Source organism: Bison bison, unplaced genomic scaffold (genome assembly GCF_000754665.1).
Source record: "Bison bison bison isolate TAMUID 2011002044 unplaced genomic scaffold, Bison_UMD1.0 scf7180017864191, whole genome shotgun sequence".
NCBI classification, from domain to species: Eukaryota; Metazoa; Chordata; class Mammalia; order Artiodactyla; family Bovidae; genus Bison; species Bison bison.
In genome coordinates this window covers 941,426-968,180 of record NW_011494763.1, presented here as the reverse complement: position 1 = coordinate 968,180, position 26,755 = coordinate 941,426, and the positions used below count along the sequence as shown (strand labels likewise).

At 43.9% G+C, this 26,755-nt stretch overlaps 1 protein-coding gene across 3 annotated transcripts in view; it reads left to right on the top strand.

Annotated features, from left to right (window-relative positions):
• CUL1 (cullin 1) overlaps positions 1–26,755 on the top strand; it is an 89,074-nt gene that overhangs the window by 27,492 nt on the left and 34,827 nt on the right. For all 3 annotated transcript variants that reach the window (XM_010843878.1, XM_010843876.1, XM_010843877.1), the window contains exon 2: positions 7,706–8,007. In XM_010843878.1, the coding sequence (XP_010842180.1) occupies positions 7,868–8,007 (140 nt within the window). In that variant the 5' untranslated portion in view covers positions 7,706–7,867. The remainder of the gene's footprint in view (positions 1–7,705; positions 8,008–26,755) is intronic.

Below are 26,755 nucleotides of genomic sequence, written 5' to 3'. Positions count from 1 at the left end.
TCTCCTGGGGTTTCCTTCCCGCTCGGGTCACCACAGAGCGCTGAGGAGAGCCCCCTGTGCCTTTCAGCAGGCTCTCATCAGCTCTCTTTTCTGCACGGTCGTGTCTGTCAGTCCCCATCCCCCAGCCCATCCCGCTCCTGCCTTCCCAAACCAGTGAGGCTATTTCGTTGAGTGAGTGAGGTTTATCTCATTATTAAGTGAAAAAAGTTGTAGAACGATGTGTGGTTGATCCCAAGAAAGTTAGGTCTCTGTAGGGATCAGCACAGATTTACCTTTTCTTTTTTAAAAAAATGTTGTGTTGTTTCTTGAAACATCAGTGTTTTCTTGAAAATCCAACCCTGAGATGTGTTCAGGGGAAAATATGCTCTAGCCAAGTCAGTTTGAGTGGGAGATGTTTTATACTGTTTTTCTGACAGGAATTCATAAGACACGTTCACTTACTAAGGCCTCTGAACTCTTGGAGCAAGCAAAATATTTAGCTTCAGTAAAGCTAGCATTTCCCCAGATTGGCTGGATGATCTGTTCAGTTGACGTTCCAGTTAGTGTCTGCAGACATCTGTCATACGTGCTCTGTTAAGAAAGCCCTTTCCTTACTAATGAAACTCTGAGTTACTAATATCAAAGAGAATATAGTTTTTAGGATTCTTGGAGGTCGTTTGGTTAGTTCATGCCTGTATTCAACAAAAGAATCTTATGCACCATTAATCTTGAGAAATAGACTGTTTGATTAGCTCCCAGTTTGAAGTGTTAAAACACTTGTTTTAATACTGATTCCGATGGCTTTCGTATCCCTTTGGAGCAAGTCTCTTTCATGAGGCAAGTCCTTGAATATCCAACCTCCCTGCTCCTCTTAGACATCTTTGTTTTGACTCCTGGGTTCTGCTCCCTTATCTTACTTGGTTGGGGGAGGGGAGGGTGACGTGAGCAGTGCTGTGACTGGTCCGGGCTTCTGAGCCGAGGGCTGGGGTGGGACAGGACAGCAGGCTCTGCCCACAGGTTCCCGCCCTGGGTTGGTTGCATTTTGTGCCTTGGTTTCCTGTGCATCCACTGAAAGCAGCCAGTCTGCAGTTTCTCTGTCTGAAAACTTGAGCGTTCCTCCTGGATATTCATGACCGCGATCAGAAACCCTGTGATGCCAAGGAGTTACTGTAACAGACTGCTTTTGCCCGACTTTCTAAGTATATATTAGGTTTAGTTTTGTTTTTTGTTTTTAGTATCTCCTGGCATTTTGGACATCCCTAAGTTTCATGGCTGTGGGATGTGAATTATTAGGAAAGTATTTTTATCCCTTACCCCAAAACCATTTCAGCCTCTGACTTTTCATAAGGTCCGCCTGAGGTTATTGATAGTTCTTGAGGGCCTGGTTATGGGATGGAAGGCAGGTGGTTTGTAAAGTGGTTTTATTCCTGAAAATTCCACACTGACAGATAAGCCAGTCTTTTATGGGCACCTATGTTATTGTATTTATTATTCCAAACAGTTCACTATCAAACATTGAGGGATGCATCCAGTCAGTTCAGTTCCTTCGCTCAGTCGTGTCCAACTCTTTGTGACCCCATGGACTGCAGCACACCAGGCTTCCCTGTCCATCACCAACTCCTGGAGTTTGTTCAAACTCATGTCCATAGAGTCGGTGATGCCATCCAACCATCTCATCCTCTGTCATCCCCTTCTCCCGCCTTCAATCTTTCCCAGCATTAGGGTCTTTTCAAATGAGTCAGTTCTTCGAATCACATGGCCAAAGTATTGGAGTTTGAGCTTCAGCATCAGTCCTTCCAATGAATATTCAGGAGGAATACATAAGCAGATGAAATCCAAACACAGCTCCCCACCCCCACCCCAAGGTGGGAACTCCATCACCAGAGCATCCCCTATCCATTCAGGCCCCACCCACGTGCCCCTTCAGGGAGGGGCTGGACTCCCAGAGGCCCTCCAGCTGTAAGGTCCTCCCTGACCTCCCCACCCGGCGCACTTGCAGGGACTGAGCCCCCAGGAGCGGAAGCACAGACTGTGCTGCCCTGTGTGCCAGTCCAGGCAGCGCTGGACGCCTCCCGGGCGGGGGCCACCTCACGGTTCAGCCCCTCTCTGCCCAGGCCTGCATCCTCCCCTGCCCCTCACAGATGTCATCCCGAAGAAGCATTTACCACCAAACTCTGTCCAGGCATTTGCTCCAGAGAGCCCAGCCTGAGACCAGCAGGTCAGCTGCTGTTAGCACATGGCCTGATTTTTAAGATATTTCTCTGATGTTCTTACTTTTAATGTTTCCTTTTAGATGTAGTTTTAGCTTTCTCTATTGTAGGATAAGTGATAAATGTTAAATATTATAAATGGGAGACTCTCTGGGGGTTATTAAAAATAGAAGATGAGGTTGCTGCTGCTGCTAAGTCGCTTCAGTTGTGTCTGACTGTGCGACCCAAGAGACGGCAGCCCAACAGGCTCCTCTGTCCCTGGGATTCTCCAGGCAAGAATATTGGAGTGGGTTGCCATTTCCTTCTCCAATGCATGACAGTGAAAAGTGAAAGTGAAGCCGCTCAGTCATGTCCGACTCTTCGCGACCCCATGGACTGCAGCCCACCAGGCTCCTCCATCCATGGGATTTTCCAGGCAAGAGTACTGGAGTAGGGTGCCATCGAAGATGAGGTTAGCCTCTTTCAACTTCTCAATTAAGTCAGTAATGACATGTGAATTTTTGTGAACTGTGTAGATTTTGGATACTCAGTGAGGACAACCAGAAAATGGGAATGACTCATTTGAAAGGGAAAACAGTAAAGCACCTAAAAGCAGAAGTAAGATAGTTTGCTGAATTTTCACCACATGAGCCAAGACTTGGCTGTGGCACCAGATTCCCACGCGTAGAACTAGACAGAAAATGTGTGTAATAAAGTAGACTTGATATTTTAACATGAGAGATTGTGTTTGATCTTGGAATACCGGTTACTCTGATACAGTAAGACTCATAACTGGAATCAGATGTACAATAGAAAGAGCGAGCACATTTGGGTGCTGATGTTGAATGGGGACAATGAGGTTGTGGGGAAAAATAAAATCACTGACCATTTTATTCGGTGTACCTTATTAACCTTGCCCCTGGGGTGGAAGTGAGGTGGGATGATAAGTGCCTTGTTATTTTTGTTGAGTCTCTCAGTCATGTCCAACTGTTTGCAACCCCATGGACTGCAGCGCACCAGGCTTCCCTGTCTTTCACTACCTCCAAAAGTTTGCTCAAACTCAGGTCCATTAAGTTGGTGATGCCATGCAACCATCTCATGCTCTGTCACCCCTTTCTCCTCTACCCTCAATCTTTTCCGGTATCCGGGTCTTTTCCAATGAGTCAGCTCTTCACATCAGGTAGCCAAAGTATTGGAGCTTTAGCGTTAGTCCTTCCAATGTACGTTCACGGTTGATTTCCTTTAGGATTGACTGGTTGGATCTCCTTGCAGTCCAGGGGACTCTCAAGAGTCTTCTCCAACACCACAGTTCAAAAGCATCAATTCTTTGGTGCTCAGCTTTCCTTATGGTCCAACTCTCACATCCATACGTGACTACTGGAAAAACCATAGCTTTGACTACAGGGACCTTTGTTGGCAACGTAATGTCTCTGCTTTTTAATATGCTATCTAGGTTGGTCATAGCTTTCCTTCCAAGAAGTGTCTTTTAATTTAATGGCTGTAGTCACTGTCCACAGTGATTTTGGAGCCCAAGAAAATAAAGTCTGTCACTATTTCAGTTGTTTCCCGCCGCCGCCCCCCCGCCCCCCTCGTCTGTTTGCCATGAAGGGTTGAGACCAGGTGCCATGATCTTAGTTTTCTGAAAGTTGAATTTTAAGCCAGCTTTTTCATTCTCCTCTTTCACTTCATCAATAGGCTTTTTAGTTCCTCTTCACTTTCTGCCATAAGAATGGTGTCACCTGCACCTGCATATCTGAGGTTATTGATATTTCTCCCAGCAATCTTGATTCCAGCTTGAGCTTCATCCAGCCCAGCGTTTCTCGTGATGTACTCTGCACATAAGTTAAATAAGCAGGGTGACAGTAGACAGCCTTGATGTACTCCTTTCTTTCCCAATTTTGAACCCGTCCGTTGTTCCGTGTCTGGTTCTAAGTGTTGCTTCTTGACCTGCATACAGGTTTCTCAGGAGGCAGGTAAGGTGGTCTGGTATCCCCATCTCTTGAAGAATTTTCCACAGTTTGTTGTGATCCACACAGTCAAAGGCTTTAGTGTAGTCAGTGAAGTAGATGTTTTTCTGGACTTTCCTTGCTTTTTCTATAGTCCAGTGAATGTTGGCAATTTGATCTCTGATTCCTCTGCCTTTTCGAAATCTAGCTTGTACATCTGGAAGTTCTTGGTTCACATACTGTTGAAGCCTACTTTGAAGGATTTTGAGTATTACCTTGTTAGCATGTGAAATGAGTGCAATTGTGTGGTAGTTTGAACATTCTTTGGCACTGTCCTTCTTTGGGATTGAAATGAAAACTGACCTTTTGCTGGCATATTGAGTGCAACACTTTAACAGCATCATCTTTTAGGATTTGAAATAGCTCAGCTGAAATTCCATTAACTCCACTAGCTTTATTTGTAGTAATACTTCCTAAGGGCCTCTTGACTTCACACTCCAGGATGTCTGGCTCTAGGTGAGTGATCACACCATCGTGGTTATCTGGGTCATTAAGACCATTTTTGTGCAATTCTTCTGTGTATTTTTTTTTTTTTTTTTTTTTTTTTTTTTTTTGGCTGCTCTGGGTTCTAGTTGCGGCATGTGGGATCTAGTTCCCTGGCCAGAGATTGAACCTAGGCCCCCTGCTTTCAGAGCTCAGAGTCTTAGCTACTGAATCACCAGAGGAGTCTACTCTTCTGTGTATTCTTGCCACCTCTTCCTAATATCATCTGCTTCTCTCAGGTCCGTACCGTTTCTGTCCTTTATTGTACCCATCTTTGTATGAAATGTTCCCTTGGTAGCTCTGATTTTCTTGACAAGATCTCTAGTCTTCCCCATTCTATTGTTTTCCTCTATTTCTTTGCATTGTTCACTTAAGGTTTTCTTACCTCTCCTTGTTCTTTGGAACTCTGCATTCAGATGGGTAGGTCTTTCCTTTTGTCATTTGCCTTTCTCTTCTTTTCTCAGCTGTTTGTAAGGCCTCCCCAGATAACCATTTTGCATTTTTGCTTTTCTTTTTCTTGGGGATGCTCTTGATCACTGCTTCCTGTACAATGTCACAAACCTCCGTCCATAGTTCTTCAGGCACTCTGTCTATCAGATCTAATCCCTTGAATTTCCACTGTATAACCATAAGGGATTTGATTTAGGTCATACCTGAATGGTCTAGTGGTTTTCCCTACTTTCGTCAATCTAAGTCTGAATTTTGCAATAAGGAGTTCATGATCTGAGCCACAGTCAGCTCTTGGTCTCATTTTTGCTGACTGTATAGAGCTTCTCCATCTTCAGCTGCAAAGTATATAACCAGTCTGATATCGGTGTTGACCATCTGGTGATGTCCATGAGTAGAGTTGTCTTTTGTGTTTTTGGAAGAGGGTGTTTGATAGGACCAGTGTGTTCTCTTGGCAAAACTTAACCTTGCTAGCTAGCATGTGACATCTTGTGCACACCAAGACCCAGTGGAGGAGAAATTCAGCTGTTTTGGGGAAGGGATGAGAATTTCCAGAAAGTGGGCCACTACCCACTTTTTGCCCTTTTATGGCCATCCTTGGAACCGTTCTGGTGCCCGTGGGTGTGTCGCGGAGCGTGCTGAGGTGTTGCAGCAAGTGTGCCCCGAGACCCAAGGTCTAGTGGAAGTCAGCTGCCCGCCGTCTTGGACCTGGTTGCTTCTAAGCAGTTTGTGTCGTGTCCTTGGGCTGTGTCATTCTTTTAAAGGTTGTGTGCCCTGCCCCCTTCAGTCTCACTACCAATCCAGAACACCCCAGTTCCTCTCAAGTGGGGTGGTGGCATGTACCATGCAAGGTCAAGAAAAGGCAGATTGAAGTCAGAAAACATTTGCAAAGTGGTTGCTGAGGTGTTAGTTTCTTAAAACTAAGAGGATTCATTCTTGTGTTAGACATTTTTATGTTTCACTTTTGGATGTACCTATTTGCATGTATGACGTGAAGTGTTTTTAAGATTAGGAATGATGTTGTGGTTTCATAAAATATTAAGCCCCATAGCTTAGGTTCTAAGTATCAGAGTTGATTTAGGCTTTAGAAGTTCAGGCGCAGTCCACTTGTGTGGCTCCCACTGTTCTTAAAGGTGCCTTAGCCCACAGAGAGCTCCGTGCAGCCACTGAGGTGCAGGGTGCACTGAATCCCTTGCAGCCTGTGACACCCGTTCTTAGTGTTCCAGATACCATGTACCTCCCAGCATTTATTTTTTGGAGCCATTGAAGTAATTTGATGTTTCCTAGTTTCGCACCAGAAATACTTGTTTAAAAACCACCACATTTTGATGTGATATACATAGACACTCCTCGAAGTATGTCTGTAATGTTTTATATTGGAAAGTACTGACTTAACACAATATTGGATAGCTAATGTTCTTTATCTGTGGATTCATAATCCTGAGGCATTATAAATTGTATTTTGCAGTTGCTTCATACACTTAGAGATAATAGCCATTACCACTTGTCAACCCTGATAGCTCAGTTGGTAAAGAATCCACCTGCAATGCAGGAGACCCCGGTTCAATTCCTGGGTCGGGAAGATCCACTGGAGAAGGGATAGGCTACTCACTCCAGTATTCTTGGGCTTCCCTGGTGGCTCATTTGGTAAAGAATCTGCCTACAATACGGGAGACCTGGGTTTGATCCCTGGGTTGGGAAGATCCCCTGGAGAAGGGAAAGGCTCCCCACTCCAGTCTTCACTTCACCCCTTGTCAAGTGTTTACTGTGTGTTAAATAGACCTGCCCCTATTTTGCTGGCTAGGAAATTGAGGCTTAGGGCAGTGAGAAGTAACTTGCCCATGACCATATATCTGTAGGTGTGGAGCTAAGCTTCAAAGCCAGGTCTCCCTAAGTTCAGGGTACATTTTAAATGTTGATAATTCTTGCCCAATTCCCTTCTAAAAAAGGAGTGACCGGGATTCACTGGCCGTCCAGTGGGACTCAGTGCTCTCACTGTCGGGGTCCAGAGTCAATCTCTGGTGCAGGAAGTAAGATCTCACAAGCTGCCCACCGCTCCTCGTCTCCCCCCAAAAGGAGTGACCATTCCCCCTCACTTTCTGCCTCACCACCATTTGTGTTTTGCCAGATGCTAAGTGACTTTTTTTTATTTTTAACTCACAGGTAACTAGTTTGAACATTTGGCTTTTTCTGTTAGCTGTTTGTGTTGCTCTTTCTGGACATTTCCTTTGCCTTTTTTCCTTTGAGTTTGTCTAACTGTTACGTAGGTCAAGTAATGTAGACCTTTTGAAGACCAGCGAAACAGCATGTTAGTTGTGCTTGTGTATAAGTTTTACCAGCTCTTCTCCGCGCACTCTAATAAGCAAAATGATTTTGAACTAAGCGTCTACATACGCATATTACACAGACCATGTTCTGTGAGTGTGTTGTCACATAGAAAGCGAGGTAATCTCCGGGTCAGCGTGCAGAGGCGCCTGCCGGGGCCCGCAGACCCAGTGTTGCTGTCAGCATGTGCGCAGCGTCCTCTCACACTGCCCCCGCCCCGTGAGGCAGGATGTTTGTTGAGAGAGGACTAATCAGTTCCCTGTATTTCTTCTTCAGGTTTGCCTGCGATGAGATTTCATTCTCTCCATTCAAAGGACATCCTTTCTGAGCCGCTGTGAATAAATTTGGAATGATAACTGTATATTTTCATCTGATGGAGAATTAGCTGAACCTTGACTAAGGATTGCTGCACTGGACGACTTCAGCATATTACTCACCATGTCATCCAACCGGAGTCAGAACCCCCACGGACTCAAGCAGATCGGCCTCGACCAGATCTGGGACGACCTCAGAGCTGGCATCCAGCAAGTGTACACCAGACAGAGCATGGCCAAGTCCAGATACATGGAACTCTACACGTATCCTCCCGTGTCAGCCGAGGTCGTTTGCGTAGGATTTCGATCCTTTACTGGTCCGACCCGTGACTCATTAGAAATTTTACATCACGTGTTCTCTCTGCAGTTCATCCTATGATAGAATCAGTAAGGTTCATTTTTAGCCTTCAAAGTTAACTCCCTTACTCTTTCTGCGTTTATGACAGAGGTGAAAGTGGCTACATGGCGGTCTAAGGCAGTGCTGCTCAGCCCAGGAGCCGCTCGTGGCTGTTTCCATTTGGAATCAGTAGTCGTGGCGCCCGTGTTCTAAGTGCACAGTAGGTAATCACTTCAACCAGGGCAGGAAGTTCTGTGGCAGGGTGCTGCTTACCGCTGGGGGCTTTGGTGTCTGTATTGTCCGGGGCTGCCCTCGCGATGGGGGCAGGGTGGAAGAGCTCGCATCCAAAGTGGTCTGGTCCACAAAGCCGAAAATAGTTACCGTCTGGTCCTTCATGGGACAGGCTTGCGACTCCAACTAAAGGGTCACCACGTAGAGCAAAAGTTATATTGTTGTGGCCTTGTTTTACAAATACGGTGTTCAGGTATTTCACTCTGTATGGTCCCTGGTAGGTGCCAGGGACTGCCGTGTGCTTGGAAGGTTGTGTTGTCTGCTGTATGCAGTCGGCCCTCCTGATCCTCAGATGTGGAACTCAACTGGACTGGCCATTTTTTTGAGGGACTAGAGCACCCACAGCTTCTGGCATGGGAAGGTGGGGTGGTACCAGGAGATGGCTGTGTGTGTGTACACCAAGGTGTACTACTTAACTTGTAGAATTTCTCGAGTCCATTCAGATATCAGAAATTACAGTTGAAGCTAGCTCACCAAAGGGCGGATTGCTGCTGATTTGCTAATTTTAGGAGTTTAAAGTTGTTAGTTCAGTGCAGATTTAAGTTTAAAGCTTTAATGTGTATCAGTGATAGTCAAACTTGGTTATGTGATAGTCCAGGAGGCCCTCGACTCTGCTAATATTTTATGGCCTTAAAAAAAGTTTAACATTAATTTGAATAGGTATGAAGCTATATGTCTATCTCTAAAATGAAAACTTATTGTGGGTATAGACCAATATTCATAAATACATGTATACTTACACTGTAGAATACTTCAAATTGCCGCTTTTTTGAGTTATAGTTCACACAGCCATGACTGAGTTATAGTTCACACAGCCATGACTGAGTTACAGTTCACACACCCATGATTGAGTTACAGTTCACACACCCATGAAGCGCACCCTGGTTAAGTGCACAGTGCGGCATTCAGGTGCACTCGTGCATCATGCAGCCGTAACCACTGTCTAAACTTCGAGGCTTTTCATCACCCCCAGAGCAACTAACTGCACCCTCGCTAGTCACTTCCCATTCTGTCCTCCCCCCAGTTCCTGGCAACTGCTAACCTGCTTTCTGTTTCTATGAATTTGCCTATTCTGGACATTTCACATAAATGGAATCATACAGCGTGTGGTCTTCTGTGGCTGGCTTCTTTGACTTAGCATGATGTTTCTAGGCCTCATTCTTGTTGCAGCACGTGTCAGCACATCATTCCTTTTTACAGCTGAATTTGATGCATATTCCATATTTTGCTTATTCATCCGTCAGTGATGGATATCTGGCTATTATGAACCATGTTGTTATAAATATTGTGCGTGAGTTTTTGTGTTTTGTGTAGGCATGTGTTAAAAAGCACGTGTATATGTAAGAGTGGAATCATTGGGTCATGTGACGTGTCAAATACTTTTAAGGAGGCCGTAATCTTTACAAATAAAGAGGGTATTGGTCCCCTCAAGAAGGTTGTGGCTAGCTAGGTGTGGCAGGTTTTGTGGTGGAGGTTTTTGAGGTGTGGTTTTTTTTTTTTTGGTTGGTTGGTTATTTTGTTTAATTCTTAAAAGTCCTAGAGCTAAAGATGGTGATGAAACAAGGCCTTTGGTTGGATTTCTGCACAGGAACAACAGGGGAGTGCTAGAATAGAAACCATGGAAATTTAGTTGCTAGTTTGTCTCCAGGGAACTTATTAGTTTTCATTTTTGACCAGCCCAGATTGGTCTTTGTTCAGTATAATGTTTTGGTCTTAGAACTCTTTCTCTGCCTGCTGCAATTACTAAATTCTTTTATTCTATAAATATAGTTTGTCATTTTGATACCTTCCATTTTAATTTTTTTTTTTTTCAGGAATAACTCTTGAATAAGATTCTTCTAGTTTTGTCTGAGAAGATAATAGTTTCATTTATTTAGTACATTTATTAAGAGTAGAGAATCTGCCACCCTTGAGCTGTTGCTGTAAAACTCCTCACCAAACCCTCCTGGGGTTGGGACACGCAGTTTTTCAGGTCATGAACCCACCGTGCCCCACTTTGCTGGCAAAGCAATAAAACTGTTCTTTTCTACTTCTTCCCTCCCCCGTAAAAAAGAGATTGGAGATTCTGAACTTGACATTAATTCCTTAGGTATTATTTGTGAAATCAGAGCTGTCATTTGAGTCCTGGGTATCAGACACTGTGCTGGGAACCATCTGCATCTGCTTGGAGGCTTTCATCAGTCACCCACGAGGGCTGGTGGTAGTAACCCTCCTGTGGTGCTGTCGGAAACCCGGTCTCCCAAAGCTTGGGTAACTTGCCTAGTTATAGCAACCACTGGGCAGTGATGACGCTCATCTGAAACTCTTAGTAGCCTGACTCTGGAAACTGCCTTTATCCATTCTGTGGCCTTCAGATTCTGTATGTGAATGAGCCATAGTTCTCAAAATATTTTCTGTATTTTCCTTAGGAAGTTCCAAAAGAGTCTGATCAACCCTTAAAGATTAACTTTTAGGATACAGATGAAACAGAATGTCTACTTGTGTTTATTAATTGAATTACTGAAAATCATAAAATTCTGCTCCCTCCTTCACCTGCATTTTTTAACATCAGTGTTATTTTCCAGTATAGAGGAGCTCAAGTCATCTGGCACATTTTTCTAGAACGCATCTTCACTTCCATTTCAGTCATTTACACACAGCTTTTGGAAACTGTGTGTCGCCATACCACAGTTCTGTCTCAGCCTCAGTTTACATAAAAGCGTTTGTGAAAGCTTTCTCTTTAGGGTGTACCTTCAGTCTCCATGTAACCGCTCAGCTGCGTCGCTCTTTAAAATAATCTCCCAGGCTGGTTTCCAGTGACGGATGTTCTAGCCCTGGTTTGTGAGGTTGTGTTTCAGGCTGGGAGGTACTTCGGGTCCTGGGGAGGAGGAGCAGACTGCGTCTCCCTTCTGCAGTCAGACCAGGGCCTGTTGGAGGAGGGCTGGCCGGAAGAAGGAGGAGGGGTCCTTTCCCCTTCGTCACTGTAGACAGCAGCTCACAGCGAGATCTTTACGAGATCTTTACCCTCTGTTTATCTTCAAGAAACGTGACACATTTTCCAGAGAAAAGTAACCAACTTTTGGAATGGCAGCTAGTGTTCCTAGAGCATTTAGCAACCACTGGCGTTCCCTGGTACTATAACAAGAAGGTGGGTTATTGTACAGCATAAATGTTCTTCTTGATTTCTCAACTCAGAGTAGCAGAAGAAAGAGAAGGCAACTTGAGGAAAGTGAAAAAAAAAAAAAGGTTCCAGAGCACCTGAGTCAGAAAGATCTAGTTCAGTTATTAATAACTTTGTTCTCAGCCGTTCACAAAGGCTTCCCTTTCCTCCTTAAAGTTCAGCCTGTAGCCAGGCTCCCCGCTGGCTGCCCGTTGGCAGGTCTGATTTTCTGTCTTAGGTGTGTACAGCACAGTGCAGCAACTTTTTTTGTTTTTTCTTTTTGGAGTAAAATATAGGAGTACAGTCTATGCTGGTGGGTAAATAATAGTAGATTTTCTTTCTTTTTTCTTTTGAACTTGAAATGGGTAGTGAAGTTTCCTCTTCGGTTTTTCTTTTTTTTTAAAAATAATTCATTAATTTATGGCTGTGCTGGGTCTTCATTGCTGCACAGGCCTTTTCTCTGGTTGTGCTGAGCACAGGCTGCTCTCTAGTTGCGGTTTTGTTGGGGAGCTCAGGCTTCAGTAGCAGTTGCTCTGAAGCTTGCGGAATCTTCCTGGACCAGAGATTGAACCCATGTCCCCTGCATTGGCAGGTGGATTCTTTACCACTAAGCCACCAGGGAAGTCTCCTGTTTGAGCTTCTTGACACCACTGTGTTTCCATGCCCAGCTCAGAGAGCAGGCACAGGTCCTGACTTTGGGCAGGGGGTGCGGCGTGATGAGGGGACCCCCGTGGCGTACCCGCAGCAGCTGGTCACGGCTAGTCTAGCTGGCAGGCCATCTGGTTAGGTTTGTTGGTTTTGCTAGGCCCCCGGTCTTCCTGCTTCTCACTTCCAAGTCATTCTTTTTTTTCTGAAGTCGTTACTCACCTCAAATCATAATTTTAGCCTCCCTTGGAATCAGTTTAAACTTCTGTGTTGATGTCTTTCTCTTTTTCTTTTTCCTCTCTGCCTGCAGAAGTTCTCAGACACTTGACAGGGTCTGTTTTCCTCCCTGTGGTGCTGTGAGCTGAGTTTATTCTGATTTCAAAGTTCCTTTTTTCCCTGGCAGTTGCATTAAGGATGACGTTCCTATTTCCTAGCCTGGGCTGCTTACCTGTCCACAAGTTGGAATACAGGCATATTCAGAATTTGCAGTTAAGCTCTGTCCCCACAGTCTGTGTGGAGAAGGAAATGGCAACCCACTCCAGTATTCTTGCTTGGAGAATCCCATGGACAGAGGAGCCTGGTGGGCTGCCGTCTGTGGAGTCGGACAGAGTTGGACACGACTGAAGCGACTCAATAGCAGCAGGAGCAGCCACAGTCTGCAGCTCAGTTCGCATCACTGGGGTGGGGGCGCTCTCCCCCCAGAGCAGCTCCCCGGCCCCTGGCAGGGCTGAGAGCCCCCCAGGGCGCGCGGTCCTGCTGCTGCTCAGCGCCCGCCAGCCGGGCGTGGCATCGCCGCTGCCATCACTGTTCTGGGTCGCCGGCTCCCCGCCCCCGCCGGCTCCTGCACGGCAGCTGTGGCCACGGGGCCGGTGTTCCAAGTGGCAGCCGCCTTCCCGGCCCGCCTGCCCAGGATTCTCTGTCCTGTATAGAAACTCGGGCTCCGCGAAAAGCAGATCAGACAGAAAGAATGTCAAATTGTTTTCACAGTGTCTTGATGATGGTCCCAGCCCATCTTGAGATAACCACACAGCCAGTGAAGGTATTTGGACATCTCTCATCTTGTACTTTTTATTCAGGAGTCATAACATTAATCCGGTTTTGCTCACCTAACAAACATGGCTTTCATCAAGTAAACTTAAATGTATAGAAGTATTTTTTTCCAAACGTACACAGCTCTTCACATATATATATACACACACATATACATACACACACACATATATATACACATTTATCCACATTTTTAGAATAAGGCTCTGAAGGATATAATTGGTTCACAGACCGAAGAAATGCAAAAGGTCAGTATGCCTGTAGGGAAATTTTCAACCTCTTAATTGTTAAAGAAATGAAGAATTTAAGACATTGTAAACCTATCAGCTTGACAGCCGTTTTAGAGAAATGATCGTAGCCAGTGCTGGCCCAAGTGAAGGAAGCTGGAGTTGCCACAGTCAGGTGGTATCAATTTGCTGTGGTCTTTCTGGGGAAGTTTAGAAATATAGACATCAAAAGGTACGTTGGCCCACTGATTTTTGTTTTATAACTTTTAACTGTCCTAAGGAAATGCGCTGAGTCACTAAAGTCCTGTCTGACTCTTAGCGACCCCACGGACTGCAGCGCACCAGGCTCCTTTGTCCATGGCGTTTCCCAGGCAAGAATAGTGGAGTGGGTTACCATTTCCTCCTCCAGTTGTGTTCAAATTGTATGTGCCAGGGGTTCAGAATATTTTATAATTGGAAACAATGGGAAACAGCCTCATTCTTCAACATTAGGGATTTGATATAAATGGCCGTAAACAGCCATTAAAAATTCACTGAAGAATATTATTCATTGACATGTAACAATGCGCCTAATAACGGGGAACGCAGGATATGAAGTGGTTTGTGTGATGTGAACCCCCAGGGCATCATCTGCACTTTTGAAAAGCTTTGCATAGCATGGAAAGTGTCTGTCCGTAGGTACTGGGCTTATGGATGGTGTTTTAAAACCTCGTCTGTGCTTTGTAGACTGTCAATATAGAATCTACTTTTTAAAATACAGTTGATCAGTTTTTGCTATTTTCCCTTGTGCAACTAGAAGTCCTAGTTATTTCACTGGTTGCAAAATTCCTTCTGTCTTTCGTTACTGACACAGTACTGTTAAAATAGTTTTGGGGATTGAGAAACCAAATCTATCTTCCAGAGGAAACCCATAGAAATTATATCGGGTTGGCCATAAAGATGTTACAGAAAAACCCGAGTGAACCTTTTGGCCAACTCAGTAATCATATCGCGTAGTTGTCTCTGGAGGCAATTTTGGGGGTTTTATTAGTATAAACGTGGTATGTTGAGCTTTCTTCTTCTAATTTGATTCATGGTGTGTATACTCAGAGCACTTTGAGCTTTGTTGAAACAAATTGTGTGGTTAATCACAAGCTGTTGCATGCAGTTTTTGCCTTTGAAATAAATGTGAATTTATTTGCTTCATTTGGGATATTCCCTTTCAGAGCCGTACCTGCCACAGCCCAGAAAGAACTTGATTCTTTAATAACTTTGCAGACGACAGGGCAGGGTCGAGGCGGGCCTGCCGCTCCTGCCAGCGGGTGCAGCTGGAACATTTGTGGACACAGCTTGTAATGCAGAGCCCGTCCAAATGATGTTGATACAGGCAGCTGCTCAAATTTCCACTGTAAGTTCACTTGGATAAGAAGGGGTCGCAGAAAGTGGTTCTGTTCAGAAGGAAAATGGCTTGAGTTTGGTAGTAACTGAAAGTCACAGATTGATTCCCCAGATGTGTTGACTTTATGTTGTAAGGCTGGTGCTCTGTGGTAACAGACAGTGGGGGCCGGTGCCCAATCATAAAGTGTTAACAGGCGCCCTGGGCATCACAGCCAGGGATGGCGTGTAGTCACATACAGTGCCTGGATGCCCGAGGCGGGGCGGGCACCCAGGCTATGTCTGCCTGAAGCTTCGTCTGTCACCTGACTCCTTTCATGGTGACTTGTCCCTACCAGTCACGTGAAGAGTGTGTTTTGGCAAATGATAGAGCAGTTGTGGGATGCAGAAGAGTCGTAGGCCTGTTTCAGAGGTAGGCCCAGGCTCTGCTCTTGATGGCCAAGTGTGGCCAGAGACCCCAGGTGTCTGCCTCGGGTCCCGCTCACTGTCCCAGTCTGACAGCGGTGCCAGAGGAACCCTTCAAGGGAACCTTTTGAAAACAAGGTCAACGTTTTAAAAGTCAGTGGCGTGGGCTTGTCAGGCTGTCGCTGCCCTAGTGTAAAGCAGCCAACACACTGACTCCTGAAGGAGGCTTCTGTTTGATTGCCCCTATTTCCTCCTCATGGGTCCCCAGGCCAGCTTCTCAGATAAGGACCAGCCAGGCTTTGGGCTGAAGCTTTGCACAGTCAGGCACGACTACCCATTTTGTGGCCTAAGTCTTACTTATAGGAAAAACTGCATGGGCTTGAGAGTAGATCCCTGTGGAGTCTTTCTGCTATGTAATTTTTGATTTTTAGATACATAATCCTGTTGTAAACCTAGACATTTAACAAGGCACACAGTGAAAAGCACACATCTTCTCAGCCACACACCACCCCCACCCCATCCCCCGAGCAAGTCTCTCCAGTGCTGTCTCGGTCATGTCTGTCTGTCTGCGGGTTATCTGCACACACACATACAGAAAACGAGAGTTTGTGTGCAGCTTAGGAATATATTTGAACACCCTTTCCCAGGTTTTAGTAACCATGTGCCTGGGACGGTTCCCTGGTTATCGGTCCTGCAGGGAACTTGCTCTGAATCCTCCCCTGAGTGTGAGGACCAGTCCTGATGCAGTATTCTTTTCTGCTGGTGTCTCACCACCCGGAATTGTTCTGTCTCCTCTAGAAACAAGCGTCTTTGTTGAAGACCATAGAGAAACGCATTCTCCTTGATTCCTTTGATAGCATTTGCACGTTAGTTAGCTGTGGGGTTGCCTTAACCATTGGTTCTGTTACATAAATGCTATTAGACATGCTGAAGATAAATACTCTGAAACCAAAATTAATTTTGGCACATAGCAGCCTGGATGCAAAATATGTTTATTTCGGATTGTTCATAGTTAGGTCATCTGTTTAATTTTAGGGTTCTGACTTTTTGTTATTGTTAATTTTGTGTTCTATTTTATTTTTATGTTCTGTAAATACTATTCTGGCTTGTATTTTTCCTTTTTCTGTGGTGTTTCAAGTATTATAGGTCTTCCCAGGTGGCTCAGATGGGAATCTACCTGCAATGCGGGAGACCTGGGTTCTATCCCTGGCTTGGGAAGATCCCTTGGAGAAGGTAAAGGCTACACACTCCAGTATTCTGGACTGGAGAATTCAATTGCACGACTTTCACTTTCTTTCAGCTATTATAAGCTATCTCAAATGCTTTAAAGCAGTGGAAGGGTGTGTGTGTGTATGTGATGCAATATTTAATAGTCTCATTTCATTAATTTGAAAGTCTTTGATGATGGGCAATACAGACAGCTATTATTGCAGAGGAGATGCTCAGAGGAGGGAGAAAGATGTTGACACTGTTGAAGTTGGAAGGCTTCAAGAACTAGTGGAAGCTAAGTGAACCTCAAGAGAGGAGTATAAATAAGGAGGAAAAAATGAGAAAAGGGAGAAAGCCTTACACAGTTTTGCTTGAGGGAGAAAGATGGATGTGAAAGTGGGAAGTGGCACCACGAGAGGACACGATGCTGGCCAGGAGTAGATGCTGTCAGGCTGGCCACCGGACTTAGTTCTAGATTATGGTGAATCTTGCAGACCAGGTAAATGTGTTTGTTACTGTTATTTTTTGAAAGCAGTGTAGGTCCACAGAGATGGACATATGATTTAAGAATCCGTGACTTAAGGAGGATGAATCTGGAAGCCAAATGGAGTTAAAACCGGAAAGAGATCAAAGGCACAGGAAGACCAGCTTGATCTTGGCAATCCAAGCATGATGTTGTGTAGTGGTGATGGAAACAGGAAACAAAAGGAGCAGATTTCTGGGCTTCTGGCTGAAGATGAAATTTGTTTTGACTTTCCCATTGGTGGCATCACTAAAATGATCATAATAAAATCATTTTAAATCAGTGAAGACAAAGAATGGAAGAGAGCTTAGATGAGAAATTTAACCATTTATTTGTTTGTTCTTTTTCTTTAATGCAAAGCAGACTGAGTCGCCGCACTGATCCCCGGGGTATAGGAAGCATCACTTTAGAGGGAGTGTCCCTGAGGAGGGTGCCGGTGACAGCCCCACGGCCCTTTAGGACCGGAGGCTCAGAACCTGAAGGCTCCGGCCTGGCAGAGGCGGAGGGGTGAGACCGGGCGGTGCTGGGAGGTGAGGGATAGATCCAGAGTCTGCAGACCTGAGAGCCTGTTACGTCCCTCTCCTCGAGTGTAGAGCTCCTGATGCTGAGAGCCTGTATCCCAGGCAGAAGACTCGCCACTTCTCTTTAGGACACACCGAATGGGAACATCGCAGAAATTTGCAAACAGGAGGCCTAGCAGAAGTTGGGATAAATAGAAACTAACAACTGTGGCTGTGATAGAAAGTTAGCATTTAGAGTGACTGGTTCATCATTCCGTATCAGAACACTGCTGGTGATGCTAGGGACAAAACAGTTCTCTGGAAAAATTGAACAGCCTGAAAAATAAATGCATTTGTCGACACACAAGGTGAGCCGTGCAGAACTATGGCCTGCCAGCCTCCTTAGGCCAGTGGTCTTTCCAGTTGGCTTTTAGTGCCTTATCATGATGAGTACTAAGGATTAATAGTTGTGTGAAAACAGAATACACATAGAATGAAAGCGAACAGGAAGAAACTGACAATACAGGGAAAAGAAGAACATGTTTTTAAAAGTAACATTTTTGAATGTTAGTGGCAAAGTCTGAGATGAGAATCTCCTCATGGCAGTAAGTTCGGAACAGGACACTTTGAGAAAAGAACTCCCATTTGCAATGGCAACTCAGGTTTTAGAAAGAACAGTAATAGAAGACCCTGCTGCTGCTGCTACTGCTACTGCTGCTGGACAGTAAAAAGGAAAGATATGAGGGCAGGTAGCTTTGCAAACAGAAGTAAGCCAGGAGGCCCAATATCTGACTGTTAGAAATTCTAAAGGAAAACAGGGAGAGAAGAGTTTTTGAATTTGTAATAGTATTCATAGAGAGTATAAAATAACTTCCCAGAAGTGAAGATGTTAAATCACTAGTGCTGAAGATAATGAAGAAGATGGATCCTACAGACAAAACCATGAAGTTTCTGTGCACATAGAATTAAGAGAGACCCAGCAGCCTATGGGTTGAATGTGAGAGCAGGACAGAGTTGCTGGATTAGCGCTGTCCGGAAGGTGCAGAGAGCAGTCAGTTCAGACTGGAGCGAGAAGACGGGGTAGCTTGTTGCAGTTACTGTCAAAATTCCCTGGTGGCTCAGCTGGTAAAGAATGCCTGCAACATGGGAAACCTGGGTTGATCCCTGGGTTGGGAAGATCCCCTGGAGGAGGGCATGGCAATCTACTCCCGTATTCTTGCCTGGAGAATCCCCATGGACAGAGGAGCCTGGTGGGCTACAGTCCATGGGGTTGTGAAGAGTCAGACACGACTGAGTAACTAAGCACAGTGTTGAGTGAAACCCAGCTTTCAGTTACCAAGAGTAGCTCGTCCTTATGAAGAGGCCTTCCCTGGTGGCTCAATGGTAAAGAATCTGCCTGACAGTATAGGAGACTCAGGAGACTCAAGTTTGATCCCTGGATAGGAAAGATCCCCTGGAGGAGAACATGGCAACCCACTCCAGCATTCTTGCCTGGAAAATTCCGTGGACAGAGGAGCCTGGTGGGCTGCAGTCCATGGGGTTGCAAAGAGTTGGACATGACTGAGCACACACACAGAGAAGAGGCACAGTTAGGGAAAATGAACATAATTGAGCAACTCAAATATTGAAATAGTTGGAGCCTAGCAGCCTGTCTCAGGCCATCAATCTGTCACAACATAGTTAAGAGCACTGTTACAATAAGTCTTAACAAATAAAAATAATAAAAGGACCAAAGTGGTACATAGGCATTTGCTCAGATCAGATCAATTGCTCAGTCGTGTCCGACTCTTTGCGACCCCATGAATCGTAGCACGCCAGGCCTCCCTGTCCATCACCAACTCCCGGAGTTCACTCAGACTCACATCCATCGAGTCAGTGATGCCATCCAGCCATCTCATCCTCTGTCGTCCCCTTCTCCTCTTGCCCCCAATCCCTCCCAGCATCAGAGTCTTTTCCAATGAGTCAACTCTTCGCATGAGGTGGCCAAAGTACTGGAGTTTCAGCTTTAGCATCATTCCTTCCAAAGAAATCCCAGGGCTGATCTTCAGAATGGACTGGTTGGATCTCCTTGTAGTCCAAGAGACTCTCAAGAGTCTTCTCCAACACCACAGTTCAAAAGCATCAATTCTTCGGCTTTCAGCCTTCTTCACAGTCCAACTCTCACATCCATACATGACCACAGGAAAAACCATAGCCTTGACTAGACGAACCTTTGTTGGCAAAGGAATGTCTCTGCTTTTGAATATGCTGTCTAGGTTGGTCATAACTTTCCTTCCAAGGAGTAAGTGTCTTTTAATTTCATGGCTGCAGTCACCATCTGCAGTGATTTTGGAGCCCAGAGAAATAAAGTCTGACACTGTTTCCACTGTTTCCCCATCTATTTCCCATGAAGTGATGGGACCAGATGCCATGATCTTCGTTTTCTGAATGTTGAGCTTTAAGCCAACTTTTTCACTCTCCACTTTCAGTTTCATCAAGAGGCTTTTTAGTTCCTCTTCACTTTCTGCCATAGTAGGTAAATGACTGGCTTTGTAGCTTTGCTTCTGGTTTTAGATAGTAAAGCATTTCTGTAAAGCATTTCTAATTGTCTTTAGCTAATTGGGCATCCCTGGTTGCTCTGTGGTAAAGAATCCGCCTGCCAGTGCAGGAGACGGTTTGATCCCTGTGTCGGGAAGATCCCTTGGAGGAAGAAATGACAACCCATTCCAGTGTTCTTGCCTGAGAAATCCCATGGACAGAGGAGCCTGGTGGGCTACAGTCCTTAGGGTCACAAAAGAGTTGGGTACAACTTAGCAACTCAACAACAACAGACATCAGAAGTTTAGGTTTTTTATGTTTTGCTTTGAAGGTTTTTACATGGTATTTTCTGTCCTGGAGTTTTCAACCTTTTATCATAAAAAAATTTCAAACATTAAAAGAAGTCAAAAGAATTTTACGGTGAAGACCCATTTTACTGGACTTGCTCAATCACGTCTCTCTCTACCCTGAATCCATATATCCATCCATCCATTTTATGTTGCATGTTTCAGAGTAAGCTATAGACATCAATACACTTCTCAGTAAATGCTTGAGCATGTACATCATTAGAATTTGAAATTTGTTTATAGTTTCCAGTGGAGAAGCTTTGACTAGCACATTTGCCTGAGTAACCCAAAAACCTATCCAGATAGAGGGTGTCTTCACCCCTGTGGAAGGTTCCTTGATGCTTCCCAGGGCATCCTGGCCTCCCCCACGGCAGCTACCATAGATTAGTTTGGCAGTTCTCAGGAGTTCATCCAAAGGGCAGTAGAGAGTATGTTCCCCTTCCCGTGAGGCTGCTTTCATTCAGGGCATTTTTGAGATTTATCCGTGTTATCCAGGTGGCAGTAGTTTCTCCCTTTTGCTAAGTCATATTCCGTTGTATGAATACCACAGCTGCTTGATTCATTTTTCTAGTGATAGGTACCTGGGCTGTTACCCATTTTTTTTGGCTAAAGCAGGGGGGAAAGCTATATCTAAGTGGAGATCTTTTGGGGAGCAGAATGCTTTTATATCTCTCGGGCCTACAGAGCAGTGGAATTGCTGCACTGTGTGTTAATGGTATGTTTGACAGTGTAAGAAACTGACCAGCTGTTTTTCTAAAGTGGCTGTATCATTTTGAATTCATGTGAGCAGTGTTTGTGAATTCTAGTTGCCCCACAGTATTGCCAACGCCTGCTTGGAACATCATTCTCTTTCATTTTAGCCATTCTGGAAGTGTGTGTCATGGTATCTCATGGTTTTTATTTGCATGTCCCCAATGATTAATGAAGTTGAGTCATTTTCATATGCTAGTTTACCATTTGTATGTCATCTTTTGTAAAGTATCTGAGTCTTGGGGGTTTTTGGGGGGGATTAATATGCTTTTTATTATTGAGTTGTAGGAGTTCTCTGTTTAGGATGCCAGCTTTTTCTCAGACATGTCTTGTTGATCTTTCCTCCCAGTCTCTGAGGCTTGCTATTCTTTTCTTAATGGTGTTTTTGAGTGAGCAGATAGTTTATTTTGAGGAAACCTAATTTGTTTCTTTTCCTTTACAGTTATCTTCTGTGGCCTATGAGAAACCTGTGTCTGGATCACAAAGATACTGTTTTCCTCTTAAAGCTTTGTGGTCTGGGCCTTTCCATTTGGGTCTTTGTGTGTGGTGTGAGGTGGGGCTGGAGGGTGCTCTTTCCGCTGCCGTGGCTCTGCAGTTATTCCAGCATCATTTGTTTCCCCCCAGAGGGGCAGTTTGGTGCCTTTGTTAAAATTGACAATGTAAATGTGGTTTTATTACTAAAATTGTTTCATTGAAATGTGACCAGTGTAAAGGGAGAATGTATTACTACTTTGATTTGTTTATATTTTGTGAAGTATGGTTGCATCTATATTCATGTGGGATTATTGGTTGCTGTTTTCATTTTTTATAATTTCTTACTGTAGCATTATGTAAATTCTTAAAGTCAGATAGTATAAGTCTTCCAACTTTGTTCTCCTACCCCAGGATTTTTTGACTATTCTAATTCCTTTGCATTTCTCTATAATAAGTTTTATTGTCAGTTTGTCAATTTCTCCCCTAAAAATTGGTGGATTACAATTGGTATTGTGTTGAATTTTTTTAAAAGCAGTCTTATTGAGATATAATTCACAATGCCATACAGTTCATCCATTTAAAATGTTCATTTCAATTGTTTTCAGTATATTCACAGGTATATTCAATCATCACATTTTAGAGCATTCTCATCTCAGAAAGAAACCCTATACCCTTGAGCTGTTACTTCCTTAGTCCCCTACCTCCCTGCGGATCTACTTTCTGTCTATAGATTTGTCCGTTCTGAACATTTCACGTAATGTAATCATGTATGATACGTGGACTGAAGCTTATGCCCGAAAATTCACATGTTGAAGCCCTGACCCCAGTTGTGCAGTATTTAGATGGGACCTTTAGGGAAGTACTTAAGATTAAATGAGGTCATAAGGTAGGGCCCTGATCTATAGGATTGGTGTCCCTAAGTCTTAAAGACCCCCAAGACAATATCATGTATGTTAGTTTTAAATCATTCTTCGTATTTTAAAGAATTAAGAAAAATAGTCTTTAATATTTGCACAGCTATTTATTATTTCTGATGCTCTTCATTCTTTTCTAAAGATCCAGGATTCAACCTAGTATGAATTCCTCTGTACCTAGAATTTAAGTCTATACTACATGAACGCTCTTGATTTTATTTTATCTGAAATTACCCTATTTTGCCTTCCTTTTTGAAGAATACTAGTTAGCACTGCCTCATGTTTTCCATGCCTGGTTGGTTAATGGTGAGGGTGATGCTAATTTGGGAATGAAAGTGGAGTTGAACTCTGGGTAGAAATTTTAAAAGAGCGTTTAAGAGCGCCTCCCCGCCCCCCTCCACAGCCCCCAATTAAAATTTTCCTTTCAGTCTGTTTTGTGAGGCCCAGGGTTCCTTGCCTTGTTTCAAGGTCCTCTGAGGAGGTAAGGCTAAAAGGAAATAACGGTGGGGTGGGGGTGAGAGCGTGTTCTGTGCACAGAGAATACTTTGTGAAGAAGAAAGAAGTCTGTGGTTAGAAGTTGTTAAATACCCTAGCCCTGCTTTCCCAAAAGAATGGCTTTTTGATACCTGAAGAGATTCGTAAACTTTATATGTCCAAAGGAACCATATACTGAAACGCTCATTTCTAAGTTGTTAAGTTAAGCTCTTTCCACTTATTATCTTGTTAACGTCTCTCTGTCTTGATCTCTGCATGTGCCGTGCCCATTGCTTCCAGGGCCAGGTGCGCCCTCAGGTGTTGGTCACTGCCTGCTTACTCTGCAGGCTTCACCCCCGCCCCCGAGCCCCCACCCCCGCCTTGTTCTTAGTCTGCAAACCATTAGGGACCATGGGAGGAATCTGCCCCAAAAGAAAAAACCCTTTTAATATCAAACAAGCTCAGGTTCAAAACTTACAAAGCGGATGAGAGCAGATTTGGAGGAAAAGCCGGGGTGGGGCTGTGGACAGCTCTCCCGGGGCTGTCACTCTCGGTGTCCAGCGGAGGGCATTGTGTGGGAAACACGCATCGCCTTCAGGGCGCACAGGTCCAGAGGAGTGAGGCTGTGGACGGCCTTTAAGAATGAGTCAACCAGTTTAACTTTTCTTTATTTGCTTATAAGAATGTTGTGATACATCATTTTATGTCTAAACCACTGATCTTTCAGAAAGTGAATATAAAAATTCCACCGAAGAATGCATTCTGTCAGATTATAATTGGCAGTGTTTTCCTAGTGTTACTTAATATAATGCATATCATGAGTGGAGTCTTGGATTTGACTCCAAATATGTGAATTTGATACATATATTACCTTTTTTATATTCTGTATCCGGTGACAGTGTTAAAAACAACTACATATTATATCCTCAGGATCCAACAATATATGTAACTAATTCTTTATGTTTGACAAATAGGATGTTACAAGTTTTTTTTTACCATCTTCAGCATTGCTGTCATAGTTTGCTAACTAAAGTAATTGTATATTTCCATGGTAATTTCTGTACAGTAAATGCTTGTGAGGATAATGACTGTATCAAAGAGAATGCACTTGGAGATTTTTGAATATTTGCACATTTTAGTCCAGAAAAATATGTGGCAGTATGAGCTCTGACCCCATTGAATAGATGCCCTATTCCTGCACTTGTTTGACTGTTTTTAAGACTGTTTTTAAGACCTTTGTTAATCTAATAGCTAGAGATTGATATATTGCCAAGAAATAGAGATCAGGCTGATCTAGGTAACCTAAAAAGCTCCCTGGAACCAAACACCTAAAACTGGTGTTTGAAATGTGAAAGGGAGTTAAAAAAAAGTTTAAGTGAGAGTCTTGGTCCACGTGAACAAGTCAGCATATAGACCAAACAGCAGAACTAGAGCCTCAAGAATACCAACAGAAGGGCCTTTAGAGAGCACTTCTAAGTGTATTGAAAACAATTAGTGATAAAAGAGTCCAAAATATAAAGGGACAAAACACTATGGAAATAAGACATTATTTTAAAGAAGTAGGGAACTTCTGCAAATGTAAAATAAAGTTATTAAAGATAGATTTTTCATTGTTGAAAGAGAATCACTTAACCCGATGTGATAGGTAGATCAAGAAAAATTAGAAAAGTTCGAACAAAGATAAACTGATGGATGTAACGGACATAGATTGAGATATGGAGCTGAAATAAAAATGGTCAACATACATGTAGTTGTGAAACCTCCAGGAGAAAATTGAACGTAGCTCAGAAATGTTTGAAGAGGAAATAACCCAAGAATTTACCAGAATTGGTGAAAGCAAAATACTATGCATGTCAGATTTTAAGGTACTATCACAAGCATATGGATATGATGTATAACTCCAACATCATGAAAGAACTACCGTAGAGTAAAGAAACTGGTGATCCAGTGCAAGGGGAAAGGGGAGGAAACGAGAGGCATAGAGAAAAATAATGAAAATAGAAAATGCAAGACAAGGTGGCAGAAATTAATCCATATATCAGTATAAAAACAGTATAAGTTTAAAACCAAGTCCTGGGTGTTCATTGGAGGGACTGATGTTGAAGCTGAAACTCCAATACTTTGGCCACCTGTTGCAGAGAGCTGACTCATTTGAAAAGACCCTGATGCTGGGAAAGATTGCTGGCAGGAGGAGAAGGGGACAGCAGAGGATGAGATGGTTGGATGGCATCACACCGACTCGATGGACGTGGGTTTGGGTGAACTCCGGGAGTTGGTGATGGACAGGGAGGCCTGGCATGCTGTGGTTCATGGGGTCACAGAGAGTCGGACACAACTGGGCTGAGCGACTGAACTGAAGTGATGAAACAGTTTCTTTTTTAAAGGTAAATTTTACTGTGGTGATTTGCAATAGATAAACCAAAACACAGATACATAAAAGTTGAAATTAAAGAGGTGGAATACAGGTACTTGAGAGAAATTCTAAGCAAAGTATAGGAAAACCCATATTAACATCAGATATGATAGATTTTTAAGACCCTGTTGTTAAGAAAAAATGCGGTTACTTCCTAATGATAAAAAAGAACAAGTCACCAGGAATATAATTCCAATTTTGTATGCTTATTAACAGGACCTCAAAATATATGACAGATATTTTAGAGAATTATGAGACTCTCTGCCACCCCGTGGACTGTAGCCCGCCAGGTTGCTCTGTCCGTGGGATTCCCCAGGCAAGAATACTGGAGTGGGTTGCCATTTCTTCCTCCAGGGCGTCTTCCCGACCCCAGGGATCAAAGCTGCCTCTCTTGCATCTCCTGCACTGTCAGGTGGATTCTTTACCACTGCACCACCAGCTGAAACTGTGCTGTCAGAAGCAAATGTATGGTTCATTATAATTTTTTTGTATTGTAAAATTTGAAAACATGTAAAATAATTGCACGAATCGTTACATGTTTAGTTAAAAGAAACTGGCTCAGTCCTGTCCAGCTCTTTGCGACCCCATGGACTGTACCTGCCAGGCTCCTCTGTCCGTGGGATTCCCCAGGCAAGAATACTGGAGTGGATTGCCATTCCCATCTCCAGGGGATCTTCCCAACCCAGGGATCGAACTCAGGTCTCCCACATTGCAGGTGGTTTCTTTCCCGTCTGAGCACCAGGGAAGCCCTGTTGTTACATGGTGAAGTGTGAACCGTTCACAGCAATGGTAAACGGTGGTGGACATTGCCCTTCGGGAGGGGGAGGAGCACGTGTCAGTTACACTCGTTCCAGTCAAGCAGAAAGTCGATGGGGATTCGGATGGAATGAGTGGCACAAGTGTGTGCACACTGGGTCGTGAGTTTGAGACAGCTGGTTGTATGTTATAACCTATGATTCTCTATTTGAAATATTTGTTCAAGTGACTTAGTGTTTTATGACATAGTTCCCCTGGAGGAGGGCGTGCAGCCCACTTCAGTATTCTTGCCTGGAGAATTCCACGGACAGAGGGGCCTGGCAGGTTTTGGTTCCTGGGGTTGCAAACAGTCGGACATGGCTTAGCGACTAACACTTTCACTTCACTTTCTTTGATTACCACTGAGATTGCAGCGTTTCTTAGGTTTTTGGCCCCTAAACTACTAACACATGTTTCTTTCTAGCCTTTGGATTTTCAGTTGGAATCCTTATGTTTCTTTAGAGATGAATTTTTTTCACCCTGTTCAAATTTACCTTAATTTATTAAAAATAGTAAGTTTAAGATAGTTATTACTAAAATAGTTTCAGAATTTCAGATGAAGTCTTTATAGGACTTTGCTTAGAAAGGCCTTCTCCGTCAAAATAATTGTGTGTATTTGTTTTGTTTT